The sequence below is a fragment of the Leiobunum rupestre genome, chromosome 6, assembly GCF_980474605.1.
Source record: "Leiobunum rupestre chromosome 6, qqLeiRupe1.1.hap1, whole genome shotgun sequence".
In the NCBI taxonomy this organism is placed as follows: Eukaryota; Metazoa; Arthropoda; class Arachnida; order Opiliones; family Sclerosomatidae; genus Leiobunum; species Leiobunum rupestre.
In genome coordinates this window covers 59,099,597-59,119,876 of record NC_143389.1, presented here as the reverse complement: position 1 = coordinate 59,119,876, position 20,280 = coordinate 59,099,597, and the positions used below count along the sequence as shown (strand labels likewise).

At 42.7% G+C, this 20,280-nt stretch overlaps 2 protein-coding genes across 2 annotated transcripts; one reads left to right on the top strand and one right to left on the bottom strand.

The window, feature by feature from the left end:
- Positions 1-3,462: 3,462 nt before the first annotated feature.
- On the bottom strand, positions 3,463-8,553 carry LOC149942846 (uncharacterized). The gene is made up of 3 exons (XM_090179526.1): positions 8,149-8,553; positions 4,053-8,097; positions 3,463-3,929 (listed from the first exon to the last, which is right to left on the bottom strand). The coding sequence occupies exons 1-3, from the start codon at positions 8,551-8,553 to the stop codon at positions 3,463-3,465; spliced, it is 4,917 nt and encodes a 1,638-aa protein (XP_090035652.1).
- An 8,185-nt stretch (positions 8,554-16,738) lies between these two features.
- LOC149942845 (uncharacterized) lies at positions 16,739-17,250 on the top strand. The gene is made up of 2 exons (XM_090179524.1): positions 16,739-16,888; positions 16,945-17,250. Exons 1-2 carry the CDS (start codon positions 16,739-16,741, stop codon positions 17,248-17,250), a joined length of 456 nt encoding a protein of 151 aa, XP_090035650.1.
- The last annotated feature ends 3,030 nt before the right edge of the window (positions 17,251-20,280 follow it).

The following is a 20,280-nucleotide window of genomic DNA, read 5'->3' as shown; positions in this document are numbered from 1 at the left end:
ACTCTGAGCCCAGTGGCGTAGCTAATAGCGTTTTCCATTTGACTGCTCTAGATCGCTCTGATCAAAATTTTATGTTCCATTTGCGTGCTCGGATCTGCTACCATAAGCCTATCATAAGGTCCCCTTAAGAAAAGGTCTATATACCCATACACCCTTAGTAGACACAGGTAGGCAAACTAATACAAAAGCTGTTGAGGCTACGTGATTTCTTATCGTTTGATATATAAATTGTCATCCTAACGACCTCGAAATGGATGTCAAGATGAACATGGGCCTCGCCGTCAAAGGCCGGACGACTCACATCGCCAACGTCGCCGTCAAAGGCGTCCCGGACGACTCCGGTCGTCGTGAACGGAATGACGATAGTAAAATGAAATTTATGTTGGGAATTATAAATTTTTTAAATAAATAATAAAACTTTGAAGAAACGACAAAACAATTGTTTTAATTTTTGTAATGTTAGTAATAAGAAAAGTGAAACAGAATTTAAAAGTAAATCAAAATAGAAAAAGGGGGGCTATTGCACCCTCTGTTTACCTGACAGAGCTGAAACATTGCGCCCCCTGTTTACCTGACAGAGCTGAAACTTGCACACAGTTTAGAGGTACAGAAGTAATATAGGTGTAGTAATTTTTGGAATACAGATGCGGAAGGGTATCGTTCGGCGCGAAAAATGAGACTTGACCCTTGGAGGAAAGAAGGTGTCCAACCTGTGGAAGCTATGATGACGAGATTCACGCGTCAGAAAGGTCGCCTTTCGTTGGCTCCACGTGTTTGCGGGGGGTCAGAGGTTTTTTGCCCACTTTTAGTTTCGTTTTGGAGGAAACATCCGGGTTTATAGGGCGTATTACAATTTTCGTGGCGTACGATAATATCGTAACGATATCGTACCATTCGGTGACTCTCCCTTTAAGGGGGTTGGTCGGAGGGGGTGGAAATTAACGGCACTGCTTGAGCGTCAAAGAGTTCTATTGTGCGCGTCAAAGAGTTCAATCGAATGAGACCAACCTGTTTTATTCGATCACTGTCCCTTTAGGGGGGCGGAAAAAAGAGTTCTATCAAATGAGACCAACCCGCCCACCCGCAGGAGACCCGTGTTTAATTCAAACTTCCCGCCAAAATATTGAAACAAAAAAACGTGACGAAACTTTCGGACAAGAGCGAGATCTCTGGACCAACTATACAAACTATAAAAGTGTTCTGTGTTCAAGGCTAAAAGTTCAAACAAAAATTCGAGGACTTGAATAAGGCCTCGGTTTTGGAGACTACGCGGTTAGAAATCTCGGTTCGAATCCCGGTGTCGTCAATATTATAAATTATTTTTCGCAGCTCCATCGAGCCATGTGTTGATATCGTCGGTAGGATCGCCCGTGAACGGGTGCAGCGTGAGGGACATCGTAGCTCGGGTTCGAACCGGCGCCTCCACCAGTGAAACAAGTCGTTTGGTTCCAAAGCCAAAGGTTTTTATTCAAATCTATTTACAGGTTAAATGTCGCGATAATTTGGGCGCACGGTTCGGGGCCGAAGACTGTAGCGGGCAGGTCGAACGGGTTGATCGGCTGGCAGCTGTACGTCTGGATCGGTGGTCGGCTGTACGTCTGAGTCGGCGGGCGGCTGTACGTCTGGGTCGGCGGGCGGCTGTACGTCTGGGTCGGCGGGCGGCTGTACGTCTGGGTCGGCGGGCGGCTGTACGTCTGGGTCGGCGGGCGGCTGTACGTCTTGATCGGTGGGCGGCTGCGTAGAGCAGTCAAGTAGTTCTGGTCCATAGGACCATAGACTAAATATGCATATTTAGTCTATGTTCTGGTCGTTGACTTAGAGCGGCTCCGTGAGTGACTCGACTAGGTCTGAGACTGGAGTGCGTCTGACCACTCTCGGCTGCAGCCCCTCTACTTATATTCGGAGCGCGGACCTCAGAGAGAGGAGTGTCGCACAATCCTCTCTCTGTTTGAGGATTTGAATGGTCGGGCTGTGTTTCTTTGGGGGACGTTACAATATATTCGATGTGAAACTAAATATTGAAATTATAGAAATATTTAAAATCCCCGAAAACATTAATTTGTTTTAATTTGAAGTTCATTATATATCAGATAGATACCGAAAGATCAAATGGTTTAAATATATACAGGGTGTCTGCATTTGATCGGTCCAGGCACTTTCCTCAAAAACTATACTTTCTAGAAATGTGAAATTTTCAGTACGTACTCTCTCGGGGGAGATCGTTGTTATTTGTAAATTTCTGAAAAATCGAGAAATTTTTAACGGTTTTAGAAGTGTTAGTTTTTAAACGCTACATGGTAGACGGAAAGTTTCAATTTTGTTTGTTTTTCATGACCAATTATTTCAGTGACGAAATGTCCGATTTCCACCATACCAATTCCATGAAAGGTTTTTGAGTATGCTTTTCGTCTACCACGTCACCTAAAATCCTACCTTGTCACCACTGACGTCTCGGTCGAAGCTGTCGTGGTGCACCTAGTGATTTTCTCCTCCAGTCTAAGGATTGTTTGTGTATACCCCCCCCCCTCGTCAGTGCGGTCGTACTCTACTCGTGTGAACGCGTCACTGGAACAGCTCTCTAAGGGCAAGTCTGACATCTTAATAGTGGGCGACTTCAACTTCCGATCAATTGACTGGCTTCTGCTACAAACTCCCATCACTCTGGACTCTGAATTTCTCAATACGGTCCTTTCCTGCAATTACACGCAGCACGTGCTTAGCCCGACTCGTACTACTTTAACGTGTAGTAGTATCCTTGACCTGGCGCTCTCTTCTCCCGTGAGGGTGGTCAGAGACGGGGTTCACCGTCCTGGGCTTGGTGACCATGACTTTTTGCAAATTGCTATAGCGAACCTCGCCCCTCAGCGACGAATTGCCCCCACACTTGTCTTGTCATCGGGAAAGAGGATACTGATACAATAGCCCTCGACATGCAATTACTGGGTCACGACGGAAACACTCTATCCGCCAACTGGGAAATACTGAAATCTGCTCTCTCGGCCTCGGTCCTCAGACACACGCCGGTGCGGACTATCACCACCAGATTTAACCTCCCTTGGGTCACTCCTGCAATGAAACGACCCATACGCAAAACTCAACGCCGCTACCGCCGCAGTAGGTGTCGTGAATAGCGAAATAATAGACGCGTTCCTTGCCAATAAAACAGTAAACCTTTAATTATAACGGAATTTTATTTAGAATCAAAAATCTACACTTCTTATTTGAAAGAGAAACATTTTGTCTCTCTTTTAAAAACTAAAAAACGTTAGCCAAAAATACACGCGATTTTATCCTCGCATTTTTAAAACGTGCGTGATATAAATGTAAGATCGCGCGGTGGATAAAAATACGAAAACTTTAGGTACATGTGTTTGGAGATTATAAAGTTATATATACAATACTAAACATTCCGCCCGCCTTGAAATAATTGATTTCAATTTACAAAAATGTTTAAGAAAAGATTTAGTCTAGGGGCAATTGACATAATTTTACGACGGGCCTTTTTAATATTTTGTCAGCTGTTCTGACTGAAACTACTCGAACGTGGTTGTCTTCTCCGGGATGAAGTTGCGTTATTCTTCCCATTCTCCACTTGGTAGGAGGAAGGTCTTCATCCTTAAGCAGCACTAGTTCATCGACGCGTAGATTTGGCTTAGGTGTTGTCCATTTCGGTCTTTGTTGAAGGCGCGACAAATATTCACTTCTCCAGCGTTTCCAGAAGTGTTGTAGGATTTGTTGGCCCAACTGCCAACGCGAAAGACGATTGACCTTTTCTGAAGTCAAGTCGGGTTCTGGGATGGCGGTAAGCGCATCTCCGATTAAGAAATGTCCGGGTGTTAAAGCGGCGAAGTCGGATGGGTCCGAGCTTAACGCCGTCAATGGACGCGAATTTAGGCAAGCTTCTATTTGGCATAGAAGCGTTTGCATTTCTTCAAAGTTAAGAATTGTAGTGCCAAGAACTCGTTTCAAGTGATACTTCACTGACTTCACTCCTGCTTCCCAAAGACCTCCAAAATGGGGAGCGGTAGGCGGGTTGAAGTGCCAGCTCGTACCTTCGTCAGCGAGCCATCTTGACACTTGTTCGTTGTTGTTCGCGGAGACGATGAATTTAATGAATGCTTTCATCTCTCGGTCCGCTCCAACGAAATTTGTTCCGCAGTCGCTGTAGATATCCGAGCATTTCCCTCGTCGAGCGACAAAGCGTTTTAAGGCTGCGAGAAATGCGTCGGTGGTCATGTCGCTGACCAATTCCAAATGAATCGCTCGCGTGGTAAAGCAGACGAAAACCGCAATGTAGCCCTTAAACCGGAGATGGCTTCGTCCTTTCATGAGTTTAAGGGTGAATGGGCCTGCGTAGTCAACGCCGCACTTCAAAAAGGCTCGTGCTGGATTTACCCTGGCCTGGGGTAGATCACCCATTAGTTGTTTCGCCGTGATGGCCTGTTGACGAACGCACGGAATACATCTTCGAATGTGGAAACGTATGGCATCGCGAAGTCCAACGATCCAAAAACGCTTTTGCAAGGTAGTTGCTAGCAACTGAGCACCTCCGTGAAAATGTTTCTCGTGCTCGTGTTGAATTAGGAGGTCGGTCAATTTGCTGTGTCTTGGTAGCATTGCTGGGTGCATTTGTTCATACGATAGGTTGGAGTGACGCAGTCGGCCACCAACACGTAGAATTCCTTTCTCGTTGAGGTATGGTTGTAACGATAGAATTTTGCTTTTCGTTGGTAGTTTCTTGTTTTGTTTGAGGCGGCTTATCTCTTCGCCAAAACTGTTGTTTTGAACGACTCTAATCCAATGAAATAAGGCCTTTTCGTTTTCTTCTCTTGATAGAGCACCAGAAATTCGTTCTTCTTTCACGTGGAAACAATTGAAAATGAACCGCAGTATGTAAGCGGTGACGTGAAGGAGTTTGCTTAGCGACGAATATTTTGTTAGTAAGGTTGATTCCATTTGACAATGCGTCACCAACGCGACTACTCGTCTTTCTTCTGACAAGCAGTTCATTGGCTCTTGTTGGTTATCGTTCTGTTCTCTTGTTGTTAGAAGAGAATCCAAGTCGTCAGGTCCATGCCACCACAACTCATTTTGAGCAAGCTCGTTAGCGGAGATTCCTCGTGAGGCACAGTCAGCTGGGTTTTTGTCTCCGGCAATGTGATGCCATTGAGCCTTCGGTAGCTTTTCGTGTATTTCGGAAACCCGATTAGCCACGAATGTTTTCCAACGTTGAGGTGCAGACTTCAACCATGCTAGGACGATTGTTGAGTCCCACCAACAATGAACGTCAGTAATTTCCATTTTCAGAGACTCTCTGACAAGTTGCATCAGAGAGGCGAGAAGTGATGCTCCACAAAGTTCCAACCTTGGCAGGGTGATTTGTTTTAACGGAGCGACCTTTGTTTTTGCAGCGATTATTTGCACCTTGACGCTTCCTTGGGCGTTTAAGGTCTTCAGATAAACCGTCGCTGCGTAGGCCTTCTCCGAAGCGTCACAAAATCCATGTAAGCTAGCTTGTGTAGCGTTCGCTTGTGAAATGTGTCGTTGTACGGTTATGTTTTCGATTTTTGGTAAATCTGTTCGAAATGACCTCCATTTATTTTCGAGTGATTGGGGAAGAGGTTCGTCCCAATTTAATTTGATCTGCCACATTTCCTGTAGGAGAAGTTTGGCTCGAATTGTAACTGGAGTGAGTAGTCCCAGAGGATCAAATACTCTGGCCGTATCCGATAGAATTGTTCGCTTGGTGATTGAACTTCTTGATTGAGGAGAAGTAACCACGAACGAAAAGTGGTCAGTAGAAGGAGTCCAAAAGAGACCAAGGGTCTTCACTGATTCGTCGTTCTCGATTGATAGTGGTTTTTGAAGCTCTTTTAGGTTTGCGGGGAATGGATCCAATAATGCCGCTTCATTGGATGCCCATTTACGTATCTCAAAACCACCTTGAGACGTAGCTTGAATGATTTCAGCTTGAAGTTTCAAGGCCTTTTGCATTGTTTCTTCACCGGACATCAAATCATCCATGTAAAAGTCATTTTCCAAAGCTGAAGACGCCAGTGGGAGTTCGTCCTTAATGTACTGACTGAGTTGCTTTAAGACTTTCGTTGCCAAGTATGGCGCTGATGTGGTTCCATATGTGACTGTTAGCAACCGATAATCTTGCAAAGGTTCGTTGGGGTTAGTTCGCCATACAATTCTCTGGTAATCCCTGTCATCCGGGTGTACCCAAATTTGCCGAAACATCTTGGTAAGATCCGCTTTCATGACAATACGATGTTGACGAAATCGAATAAGCAGATTGACCAGGTCATCTTGAAGTTTCGGTCCTACCAGAAGCGTGTCGTTTAATGAAACGCCCGATGTAGATTTGGCTGATGCGTCGAACACGACTCGGACTTTTGTGGTGGTACTATCTTCTTTGAATACCGCGTGATGTGGTAAGTAGTACGGTTGATTTGTGATTCTGTTTTTGACATCGTCTGGAATGATTTCCATGTGTCCCAGAGCCAGGTATTCTCCCATGAACTTGCGGTACTCATCATAGAGGCCTGCGTTGAATTGTAAACGTCGTTCTGTTTGTAAGAACCGACGAACGGCCATGTGCCTGGATTCCCCTAGAATTGGAGGGTTCTTCTTCATTGGCAATCGTACGGTGAATCTTCCTGTCGAGTCACGCGTATGCGATTCTTCGAAATGCTGTTCGCATTGGGTTTCAGTTGGTGTTAACATTCTTCGAGGGTGGATGTCTTCCAGCTCCCAAAGATTCTTCAATTCATCTTCCAATTTGCAATAGTGGACCTTTATCGTCGGACTTCTTCCTTTTATGAGTAGTGGACCGGAAATTGCCCATCCGAAACGAGTGTTAAAGGCACCGGGAAGATCTTCTTTGCCCTTGCAAATTCCATCTTGCAAGAGACTTAGGTACACGTCCGCACCTAGTAGAATATCCACGTGTCCGGGGATATGAAACGTCGGGTCTGCGAGATTCAAGCCCTTTAAATGCTCGCAGGTTCTCGGGTCGAACGGACTGTTCGGTAGCTTGTCCGTGATCTTGTTCAGAATGATTGCCTCGACCGTCACCTCCGATGTGTTGCTGAGGTTTGAGCTGATGTTCAATATGATACTGCCTCGAGAGGTGTTCACTCCGGTTCCACCAATTCCGTCAACTGAAGCGTTGAAGCGTTTTCGTTTCAGCTGTAGTTGCTGCGTGAATTGTTCCGTTATGAAACTGGCTTGCGATCCTGAGTCCAGCAATGCTCGGGCTGGAAATAGTTGATCACCGAAACCCTTGACTTGGACTATTGCCGTTGCCAAAATCACTTGAGAGGTTCCGTTTAGGTCTCGAGAAGGGCATGAAACGATGCCAGAGATAGCCTTCGTTTTTGGCGGTTCCTTCTCTTGTACGTCTGGATGTAAAAGCGTATTATGTCTGAATTTACACTTTCTACAATGGCCAGATTTGCATTCGTTGCTTTGATGGTCAGTTCGTAAGCAGTTGAAACACATGGAATTATTCTTGACCATGTTCCAGCGCTCGGCTGAAGATGCGTTCAGAAATTTTGTACATCGGTACGTTGAATGGTTTTCGTTACAAAAGTTGCAAGACTCACTCAGAGTACCATGATGAGCTTTTGTACTCGGCCTCTGATGTATTGGAGCCTTGGATTTGGTGATTGCGATATTCGTAGGTGCTGGCGGGGCTGCTGCCAACGCTCTGGCCCGTTGATCCAGGAATGTTACGAGTTCATCGAAATTTGGCATTCCGTTCCCCTTCAGGGATAGTTCCCATTGTCGGCGAGATTCTGAATCGAGTTTTTCTTTTATAAGGTGTAGTAGGATGGCGTCCCAATGTTGAACTGGTTCTTGTAGAACCTTGAGTGCTCTTATGCATTCGGCTGTGGTGTCAATGAGTGTTCTCAAGGCTGACGATGATTCTTGTGAGACGTTAGGTTGATTGAAAAGACGTCTTACGTGTGCGTCGATGATTTCTCGTTTGTTGTTAAAACGATTGTCCAAAATATCCCAAGCTTCCAAGTAATTAGCGTCAGTTACCGGGATAGATTGAATGAGGAGTGCTGCTTCGTTTCGTAATGATGACTTCAAGTATTGAAACTTCTGAGCTCCCGTTAGCGATTCGTTGTTGTGTACGGTTGCCGTAAAAAGATCGTGGAACGGTAACCAATCGATGAAACCTCCGCTGAAGGTAGGAAGCTCCAACTTCGGTAATCGAACTTCGCTAACTGGCCTGCCTGGCCTAACTGGTGCATTGGCTGCTCTTGTGTTGGCTTCAGTGACCAACAAGACATTTAATTGCTCAACCCGAGCGACAATGGCGTTGTACTCGGTTTCGTGAGGATCGAAGTCACCTGCTGGATCAATGGTTTTAGCTATGCCTTCGTGAGATTCGTCCAAATCTTTCGAAAACTTCTCCACTCTATCCACGTACAGCTTCAATGCAACATCAGATAAATGGTCCGCTGTTTGACCTACTGCATTCTCAATTCTTGTGACTTGACCTTTGACAGCTTGTCTTTTTCTCACATGAGCATCCATAATGTTGAAACTCCAAAAAAATCGTTATTTACGTTGTTGGTTTTAGAGAGCTTGAAAGGCGAATCCTCGTCCGTACTTCACTATAGCCCACGGAAATGTTTTGCCGATTCGACGATTAGTTCGATGGTGTAAACTAGTTGGCGACGATCCGGCTCGACGGACCAAAAAATGTCGTGAATAGCGAAATAATAGACGCGTTCCTTGCCAATAAAACAGTAAACCTTTAATTATAACGGAATTTTATGGAGAATCAAAAATCTACACTTCTTATTTGAAAGAGAAACATTTTGTCTCTCTTTTAAAAACTAAAAAACGTTAGCCAAAAATACACGCGATTTTATCCTCGCATTTTTAAAACGTGCGTGATATAAATGTAAGATCGCGCGGTGGATAAAAATACGAAAACTTTAGGTACATGTGTTTGGAGATTATAAAGTTATATATACAATACTAAACAGTAGGAGACACCTAAACCCTGCCAACTCCGCAGAATTCAGACACCAACGTGCCATGGTCAAATTCGCTCTACGCACGGGCCGTACCCGGCACCTTGATACTGCCGCTAACAACTTCGAAGACAATAAGAGATCTTTCTAGATTTAACTTTAAATTTAATTATCTTTAAAAGTAATAAAGATATCCGAATAACAAAGTACTCAAATCATACATCAAATTGTTTCAAGTAAAATGACGTACTGCACAACCCGATTCGTTTGATGGTTTTACAAATTTGCTGGATGAAAGGCTGACAAGTGAGGGAAAAATTTAATCAAATTTGGATAGTCATAATTAATTATTCCGTTGTCAGAAAAGATCGTATATATAACCAATCGATAGAGTGAACATTTGTCTATAATATATGTAAGGCCGACATTTCTAACTTTAATAAGTAATAGCAGCGGCTCCAGACAAATATTTGGGGGGGGGGGGCACCGTCGTAGATTTTTTTAAGACATAAAAAACGGACACTTGTGGATTTGTATACCCATGCACCGTAATACTACTTACAGTACTAGAAAAGTGGAGCCGCCCCTGAGTAATAGAGTACATTGATATAAACGAAGCATAAAAACGTCGTTTTAAGCGTGAGGCTGTTGTGTTTGTTACTCCTAGCTGGTAGTGACGTAAATAAAGAGGGCAGATTGCATTGGGGCCCAATTTTTAGTTCCACATCGATATCTACCTATGTTCAGCAACGTTTATAAAATACTACATATTTTTTAAGGCAGTTTTGGAACAGACTAAAGAAAACAAGTTGGCAAGCCAAAATATACCTCTCCTCGGAAGAATGGTCCCTAGTGCATGTATTAATTTCTCGAGATGACCCTTATGAGTTATTTACTAAAAACGTAATCTCGGTTCAATCCCTGCCCGGTATAAAATTTTAATTTTAATTTAAATAGTTGAGACGAAACAACCGAGTTTAATTTATTCAGAATATTATAAATTAAGTAGTTACAACAGCGAGTTAGACTTACTAAAACAATGCACAATTAAATTTAACCCTATTTACAGAACAAGTTTATCAGTAAATAATACGAAGCAAATTTTAATGAAAGAAATATCTACAGAGGGTATTTGTATTTTTCTCGCTTACGAAATACTTGCCGCATTTTTAACGCTCATTTTATTTCAACACTCGCCCTCGATGAAGATGGTAGTGGACGACTCGTAGACTTCCTGTTGACGTTGTGACACATACCGCATGAAAAAGACCAATACCGTCCAATTTCCAATATCATATAATGACTCGCACACCCAGGAAATCAATGACTGCATTAGGAATCGTAGATGTCCAAATATCCACACCAATAAAAAATGTATTAACAAGAAGCGAAAAACTTACCCTCACAAAGCACAGAAAGCCACTTGACTAAACCACAGCTCGTATATCAATAAATGACCGTAGACGGAATAGTTAGTGCGACACCTTACCATTAACAAACAGGAATTTTCGACGTTCTTATCATGAAACCGGATAAGCTAAACAACACGACCTACACACTATAAAGTCTCCTCCAAAACTGGACGTTTTCGTGGAAACAAAATAATCTCAAAAAACCAAAGATAAAAATTTAAGATCAAAGAATAGACAAAAAACAACATTATCTCGATCAGTAAAAATAACATACGACCCTTCCTTTGCCTAAAACCCAAATACATATTATATTAAAATAATTTAAATCTTACACGAAATCTTGTTCTATTTCAATTAAACCAAAATTTCATACTCTATTAAATACGCTTCCGATAAAGCTGAAGGTCTACTTTTCAATGAAGCGTAATAAGCGTCGGTGGTTCTGTGGTAAAACGTCCGCCTGTCAAGCAGGCGGTCTCGGGTTCGAAACCCGCCCGATGCGATCGCAAATTGATACTAAGACGAATACCGTGAACAATTGGTGGAAACCCTGCCATTGGACGTTGAGAGTTTGCCATAACACTCAACACTCGGTCCGTCCCAAAGTCAATAAGAAGGAGTTGGAGAGAACGAACCCATAACAACTGGCGCGACGGTGAGGGTTAATGAAAAACAAATGCAACCAAACGCAACGTAATCACAAATTTAGCCGTTAACGCTTACCATCACACGGTGGTTTTGCCAACCTTTAAACTGCTAAAACGGTTATTCGACTGCGTACGCAGTGATCCAAGAAACTGCGCAATGATTACCCTTTGCCCCGAAAATGCGAACGCGTTCGCAGGCGTGACACACAGACCCACAGACAGACAGACAGACACGGTGGTTGTACAAAGTCCCCTCGGAGAGGTAAAAACCGCAGAAGTTGCGTATTTTTACACTGCGCTACTCATAGAAATCTCATAGGTAACTAGAATGCTGCAAATGGGCCAAACGACGATTGCCAGATCTCAGCCAATCAGAGCTCAAAGAGTGGTTCTGCCAAGAATTTAATGTCACCAGAGAGAATGACGTCACCTACCTCCCGCTATAGTAGCGGATCCAAGGAGGATTATTATCCTCCTTGGCGGAACCACTCTACGGCCTCTCATTGGCTGAAGGTTCAAGGCGAACTGGCGTCAAGCTCGGCCGTAGGCGGCAGCATTCTAGTTACCTATGAGATTTCTATGGCGCTACTTGAGAGCATAAGTCAAGCCAGTCTAAAAACCTCGATTTGATAGAAACTTGTTAGTTTTACATCTAGAATAATTTCAATAATAATCTAATAATAATATACTAAGAAAAGGGGAAAATAAGAGTAATGAGTACTGTAGAAACCCGAGGCGATTCATATTTTTTCCTTGTTGTTTCCCTCATTTCTTTCTAAAGTCACTTATGTCGACTTATAAAAAATAATACAAGGACGGATACTTCGTGGTTAAAGCTTGAGAAGGACCCACGGCTCGAATGTTCCCTCGATTTTATTATAAATAAAAGAATTTTAGTATCCGTCATTGTAAATATTATTTTTTTTTCATATTATACTCATTACCGTGGAAATTATGGTGATTCGTTGAAGCCAGAAATCTTGTAGGCATAAAATGGGGGCGTAGCGATCGGGTGGAAATGTTTTGTTTCACCTGTGGGTTAAGAACTGCCGAAGCCCCGCATAATGCTTCACTGTGCGTACTGCCACCGCGGGTTTCACATGACATGACTTGGCCCGTAACCAAATATTGTAAATTCACCATGAAATAACAATAAACTTGAACTTGAACTTGATGTAGCGGTTTTCATCCGCGGGTCAACGTCTACGGCTTTTGGGCGTGTAACAGATGCGTTCCTACTCAATAAAAAACTAACAACGCTGGAGAAATACCCAGCCGCCATGTTTAAAAGGATTCAAGCCCATGAAGCGGAAAATAAAGAGCTTCGCCGTACTATTTCCTCCTTGTCTCCATCAGCGCAGCATTCCTCCGCGACTGTGTTACATCTGTCTGCCGAACTCCCCCACCTCCTACCTCCCGCAACTGGCTGTTTCGGATCATGGGGTACTTGCGCAGTCTTCTTCGTCTTTGTGTTCTTGGGTCCAGCAGCACTCCCCCACAGAATAGGACGTACGAAGCCGGCCACGAGCCGTCAAAAGTCTGCTTCAAACAGAGCCCGGGGCAGCGCTATCACTGGAATAGCTTCCACGGCGATGTCAAGTGACCTTCTCGCTGCGGTCGCCGCCTCGACTATCTATATATCTCATCCGGCTGTCAGCAGTAACGACTTTGAATCCTTCGTGAGCACCCTGGGCATCACTCCGTCCGACGTACGCTTGTTTACCCTTCGAAAGACCGTTTTTCAGACGGCATTCTCTGATGTCACTCCTAATGACGAATTACCTATCCTTGATCTTGAAAAGTGACCTATTGAGACCATTGTCACCCGCAGTGTAAAGGACGAAGGTCAACGTCCATCGGCTTTCTGGGGTCGAACGATGATGCTTCCTCGAAAGAACGATCTAGCAGCATGTAAACAGGTTGGAACGATAGTTGGATCGTGATTGGCAAAAACGATAAAACGAGGTAGTCCAACGCACTTAGAACGATCTAAGAAATACATGTAAACAGCTTGGATCGTTCTTGGAAATAAATTTAGGGGGTTTAGAGGTTTTTTTCCTCCTGTTTTCTATGATAAAATTAAAATGTGTAACAAAGTAAATATAAATTATATTCTAAGCTCTATTCCACAACTAAACATTGACTAAATACTTAATTAAAATTATATTTGAATTTAGCTGGTAACTTACACCTTAGATTACTTTTAATTTATCTGTGTGACAATGAACAAGAATATTGTCTTGATTATTAAGCGGGGCTTGTTGCACATACCAGCCCAGTGACAGAAATAATAACTCACGAATTAAAAGTACCGTACAGTAATTGATTGATTGATTGATTGATTGATTGATTGATTGATCATGTCTACTTCGGATATTAAACAATACTGCCCATGAATTGAAAGGCCATGATATTTATAGAGAAAATCGGAATATAAAAAATTAAGTTTAGATAACAATCATCTTACTCTGCGATTAAAAAACACATGACAAATAATAAAAACGTGTAGTTGCGAATAGGACTAGCTGATGATTAAAAAATATTTTCTTAATTAGTCGTATTTCGAAAAATCACAAATATAAATCTTAATTTATGAACACTTCAATTGTATATAAAAATAAAACTTAATATTAATTATGTAGGGAGCTGTTGGCTCGCGGGGCTTGCAGGGCTTACCACCACCGTCCTACGCATTGTAACCCGGCCACCTGAATTAAAATCTTTAAAGGTCGCTCGATGACTTAGGCCTAAGGTGGTGCCTTGGTTGTTAGCCTAGCTGATTATTATTTTATTAGTAAAAATGAGATTTTAGGGACACCGGGATGTTCGCAACTACACGTTTTTATTATTTGTCATGTGTTTTTTAATCGTAGAGTAAGATGATTGTTATCTAAACTTAATTTTTTATATTCCGATTTTCTCTATAAATATCATGGCCTTTCAATTTATGGGCAGTATTGTTTAATATTCGAAGTAGACATGATTAATCAATTAATTACTGTTCGGTACTTTTAATTCGTGAGTTATTATTTCTGTCACTTCCTGGGCTGGTATGCGCAACGTTATTGGTCCGTCGAGCCGGATCCTCGTTACATCAAACTGAGGAATCTTGTCTTCTAATCCTGACGTGTGGAACAGTTCGGTTAGTGATAGTCATCTTACTCTCAACAAACGACGTGGCATCAAGGGTTAGTTAACAAGACTTGAAGGAATCGTCACCGGTCACGCAATTCAACCACTCACGGACACCGCAATAAAACTATACCAAGGCAAAGCGGAGAGAGTTGCACATGAGTTGGAAATGCTTCAAACGTCTATTATATTAGCCAGTACTGCAATAGATTTCGACACAAATGAAACTGAGTTCAACGAACTGATCGGAAGGGCACAGACACTTATCATATTCTTTAAAGATCCTTTGGCTCAGCGAACTGCCGCACCAGCACTACAAACCTAGCCAGCAATAACGACACCGACTGTAGCAGACATCAGACTTCCAAAAATGGAACTGCCTATCTTTAGTGGTAAATATACCGATTGGTTTAAATTTCATGACTTATTTACCGCTACAGTGCACAATTCACCATTGTCCGGAGCGCAAAAACTGCAATACCGGAAGTCGTCATTTCGTGGAGAAGCAGCCCTTCTGATTCAATTAATTTTGATCACCGATGCCAATTACAACGAAGCCTGGACTATTCTTTTAAACCGCTACAACAAGCCCAGAGAAGTAATTGATGCGCACATGAAAAGACTGTTTCATCAGCCAGAGATCAAGGACGAATCAGCAACAGCCATTCGTTTACTGATTGACACCGCTACTGAATGTGTTAGATCCTTACGAGCCCTGAACGAACCAGTAGCTTCCTGTGACGCACCTCTTCTCCATGTAGTTAAGGAAAAATTGGATTCCGAATCGAGGAAGCAATGGGAACTATCACTCACGAGTACCAATAGACCGACATTCAAAGAGCGAACCATGTTTTTAGAACAACGAGCCCGTGCATGCCTCAACTGAAGCCGGATTTCAGCTTCGAAAATGGGCTTCTAAAGACCCTGAACTTTTTTCAGCACTACCTGCACAGATGTGCGAAATCCATGGTCCACTAACGCTTGATAACACCGAATGCTTCAAAACACTAGGTCTTCTATGGACACCGGCAACAGATACATTCTCGTTCTCAGTCACGGTAAATACAGACAAACCAATTATAACTAAACGAGTCATTCTTTCTGAAGAAGCTAAGATCTTTGATCCGATGGGACTCTTAGCCCCGATAATCATCAAAACGAAACTCTTACTTCAAGATTTATGGAAACTCAAGTTGAATTGGGACGATCATCTTGTGATGGTGTTAACCAAAATTGGAAGGCGTTTCAGATAGACCTGAAGAATATCAAACGATTACACGTTCAGCGTCACATCTCGCAACAGCGAGCTCAAGAATTTAGTCTCCAAGGTTTCTGCGATGTGTCCAAGAAGGTTAACGCTGTGTCAGTATACTTACGGACCAGAAATCAGGATGCTAAAGTACAAACGCATTTGATCGCAGCAAAAACCAACTTAGCACCCCTGAAACAAGTGTCATTACCGAAGCTCGAACTTTGTGGCGCCGTGCTTCTCATTCGTCTAGTCAAGACAATCCATGACGCACTTAAGAAAACCACCTTAGAAACTCACTGTTGGACAGACTCGATGACGGTCTTGGGATGGCTTGCTTCACCACCACAACGTTGGAAGACGTTTATCGCTAACCGAGTATCAGAGATCCAATAGGTTCGGTCACTGGAGTACAATGGCATCAGGTCAAAGGTGAACACATCCCAGCTGACTGCGCCTCTAGGGGTATGTCCGCCGTTGAACTCCACAATTATTCATTATGGTGGAATGGGCCGTCTTGGCTTAATCAGGCTACGGAATCCCACCATCAAGTCATTCCAGACGAAACTGAAGAGTGCCTACTCGAAGCTCGACCTATCCCTGCACTTTCTACGCTGGGTAAGGTAGATACGTCCTTACTTGATAATTACTCATCATTGTCCGTGTTTCTCCGAGTTACGACGTACATCCATCGATTTCTGAAAAACACTCGAACGTCCAAACCTAACAGGACAACTGGTCCGTTATCTGCAACAAAATCGACTTCAGTGAAGAAATAAGATGTCTTTAGACATCTTCAGCAATTCCGTCAAAAAGTAAATTACTGTAATTAAATGCATTTCTTGATCCAGATGAATTACTTCGAGTTGGAGGTCGCATTCGAAGAGCAAAAATGAATACCGATCGACTCCATCCGATGATCTTACCACGAAGAAACAAATTAACAGATATGATACTTGTTCATGAACATTAAAGGCACTTACATGCCGGATCGCAGCTGCTTATATCAGTCATTCAGAGACGTTTCTGGGTATTCGGCATTCGAGATGCGGTCAGATTTCATATTCGACGTTGCGTGCCATGTGTTCGACCGAAAGTGACCACCCTCCAGCAACAAATGGCAGATTTACCAGCAGCACGCGTCAACCCAGCCAGAGCTTTCTTACGAAGCGGTGGGAATTACGCCGGACCATTTTCCTTAAGGCCATGAAAATTCGTGGACAGAGGTCTTTCTAGGCGTATGTAGCTTTCTTCGTTGGTTTTGTAACCCGAGCGATTCACCTTGAAATTGTCAGCGACATGACTGCCTTCCAAGCTGCCTTGAGACGATTCACAGCTCTAGGAGGAAAGAGCTCCGACATCTATAGCGACTGTGGGTCCAACTTCCACGGTGCAAATCGAGAACTTAAGGAATTTCTAAAGTTCAAGACAACACCGAGTAGTTGCAGTGTAATTTCACGGTGGACATCGAATGAAGGTATTCGCTGGCACTTTAATCCACCCAGCGCGCCAACCTTTGGAGGTCTCTGGGAGGCTGGAGTACGATCAATGAAGTTCTTTCTAAGGCGAATCGTGGGACGTTCGAAGAGATGAATACCTTACTATGCCAAATCGAAGCGTGCCTGAATTCTAGACCCTTGTCAGCATTATCAACTGATCCCGACAGCCTTGTGGCTTTCACAACCGGATATTTCCTGATTGGTGACGCCTTGACTGCAATCCCAGAACCTGAAATAACGACTAACAAAACAAACCGTCTCACACGATGGCAGTTGGGACAACAAATCATTCAGTACTTTTGGCATAGATAGAACAATGAATACCTCACCCGATTACAACAACGCCCTAAATGGCTTTCAGTTAATCTAAACTTACAAATGGAAGCTGTGCAGAATACAGGAGATACATCCTGGCGCAGACGGTTGTGTAGAAGTGGTCACCGTCAAGACAACTGACCGTGTGCTGCAGCCACCCATCAATAAATTTTGCTTACTACCAATGGAATAATGATAAGTCCTCTGAATAGTTAAAATGAGATTTTAGGGACACCGGGATGTTCGCAACTACACGTTTTTATTATTTGTCATGTGTTTTTTAATCGTAGGGTAAGATGATTGTTATCTAAACTTAATTTTTTATATTCCGATTTTCTCTATAAATATCATGGCCTTTCAATTTATGGGCAGTATTGTTTAATATCCGAAGTAGACATGATTAATCAATAAATTACTGTTCGGTACTTTAAAGTCGTGAGTTATTATTTCTGTCACTTACTGGGCTGGTATGCGCAACAAGCCCCGCTTAATAATGAAGACAATATTCTTGTTCATTATCACACAGATAAATTAAAAATAATCTAAGGTGTAAGTTACCAGCTAAATTCAAATATAATTTTAATTAAGTATTTAGTCAATGTTTAGTTGTGGAATAGAGCTTAGAATATAATTTATATTTATTTTGTTACACATTTTAATTTTATCATAGAAAACAGGAGGAAGAAAACCTCTAAACCCCCTAAATTTCTTTCCAAGAACGATCCAAGCTGTTTACATGTATTTCTTAGATCGTTCTAACAAGGAGAGTACCCGAGGTGTTTATTGCCGATTTAGTTCAAAGTCGGCCGTAATGTGGACCTATATGAGATATGAAATTTCCCAAAAGGAGACGTTGCACTACCCATTGGATTTGCCATGGCAACCGAAAATGTTTTTAATTACTTACAACCAAAATAAGATTTTTTCCTTATTTTACCCAAAATTTGTTACAAATTTACCCTAAAAATGTTTCAATTTACCCAAACTTGATGAAATTTACCTAAATGTGGTCCAAATTACACATTTCGTGATTTTCAAAATTTTCCCATGCTTTTTTAAATGGAGATTTTATCGTTTTAAGTGATCAAAAACATTTTCGGTTGCTATAGTAAATCGAATGGGTAGTGCAACGTCTCCTTTTGGGAAATTTCATATCTCATATAGGTCTACATTACGCCCGACTTTTAACAAAATCGGCAATAAACACCTCGGGTACTCTCCTTGTAAGTGCGCTGGACTACCTCGTTTTATCGTTTTTGTCAATCATGATCCAACTATCGTTCCAACCTGTTTACATGCTGCTAGATCGTTCTTGCGAAGAACGTTCTACTTAAGATCGTTCTATCTGCCTGTATGTAAACGTAGTGATGCCGCAAATAGGCCAATGGGATCACCGTAGCCCTCCACCACCCGACCAGCAGCGGGCTGACTATTCCAGCCCCGTCCACCCGACCAATAATGGGACTGGTTGGAGACCTCTGCTTTACACAAACCTCGGGTTCCTCGCAAACAAGCATTTCGCCCTCCGAGCCTTCACTGACACGCTCCAGCCCTTTATAATTGCCCTCACGGACACGCACCTGGATTCTACATTATCTTCCAATGAACTCTCCGGTTGTTTATTCAACGTTTTCCGAAAGGACCGTAACAAGCACGGGGGTGGGGTCTGTCTCGCCATTGACAATCGGTTCCCCTCTTATCCGCTGGATCTGCACATTGAGATTGAGGCCGTTGCTGCTAGGTTCAACGTTGGCTTTTTAAATTACTACTAGCGATACATGTCCCTCATGGGGTAGTGGTATATGGTCAGGCGTCCTTCTGTAAACGTGCCGGACTCGAACATTCTCAGTTAACGAAATAAGTTCTTATTAGTGACATGACTTAACGGTACCTTTTTTATTAAGAGAAAAAGAATAGCTGTTCATAAAATAAATTAAAGTGTAAAATGTTTTTACCCACGTCACGAGCTTAAGCTTTTTAGAATTTTATTGACACTCGCGTTTCACACGTGGACTTGAAATTCGAAAATCTTTATCGATTCGAGCGCGCGCTCTAGTTATTTACACGTGACCTCCCGTATTTTATAGAAACCCCTATTGCTCCAAAATGGCGGCCGTCGCCAATGCGCACGGAGTATTTTTACTAAATAACTTTTTCAATAACTAATCTGTTGATAACTGATGTTCCACAATTCTAAAAGCGATATTTGTAAATTTTAGTGTTGTAAGTCGGAAAATTTTCATTCCATGATTATATTGTTTTGCAAATTTAAACAAGACGTACGACGGTCGGAATACACATAATCCTTCTAATGTGTTAAGTTTGTTTGAGCTATTCACAGCAACCTGCAACGCCGGTATCGCAACCAAAATATATCCACGGTCACACATATAAACATATTTACACTTATTTGTTACTTCTAGTCATACTTGGAAAGCATCGAAAATTTCTTCGATCAGTGTCACTTTTATTTTTTACTTCTGATCACACTTATTTGTTACTACTAGTCAGCCGTTGAGTGTCACACTTATTTCTTCTAATAAGTTATTAGTTACTTCTGATCACACTTATTTTTTCTAGTAACTTATTAGTTACTTCTGATCACATTTATTAGTTACTTTTGATCACACTTATTTGTTACTTCTGGTCATACGCCGAAGACTAGGCCGATCAGTGTCATACTTAATTGTTTCTTCTGCTCATACGTTGAAAGTGGGGCCCACTCTGAACGGCCTTGAAAAACGCCAGAGGGAAACGGGCGCGTTGACCTCTATAAACACGCGGATTTACAATGTTGGAAATTGCGGGGGTCCGTATACGCTGCCTAGTGTTCGTACGGGGACCCCGACCCCGACCCCGAAAGTCGGGGATCCCCGACTTTTGTCCCCGACCCCGACCCCGACCCCGACCCCGACCCCGACCCCGACCCCGACCCCGACCCCGACCCCGACTGTCGCAAATCAAGTCGGGGTTTTCCATTTTTCGGGGTTATGTTTTCGTAGTGTAATTTTAAATTTTCGCGCCGAC

What these genes read in the sequence shown, in the direction of transcription:
- LOC149942846 (XM_090179526.1), bottom strand. Translation starts at nt 8,553, where the DNA reads ATGGATGCTCATGTGAGAAAAAGACAAGCTGTCAAAGGTCAAGTCACA. An exon ending in ACGATCTTTTTACGGCAACC is followed by an intron (nt 8,098 to 8,148) that starts GTACACAACAAC and finishes CAATACTTGAAG; the next exon opens with TCATCATTACGAAACGAAGC. An exon ending in AAGATGGCTCGCTGACGAAG is followed by an intron (nt 3,930 to 4,052) that starts GTACGAGCTGGC and finishes TTAACTTTGAAG; the next exon opens with AAATGCAAACGCTTCTATGC.
- LOC149942845 (XM_090179524.1), top strand. Translation starts at nt 16,739, where the DNA reads ATGACTGCCTTCCAAGCTGCCTTGAGACGATTCACAGCTCTAGGAGGA. An exon ending in CAACACCGAGTAGTTGCAGT is followed by an intron (nt 16,889 to 16,944) that starts GTAATTTCACGG and finishes TAATCCACCCAG; the next exon opens with CGCGCCAACCTTTGGAGGTC.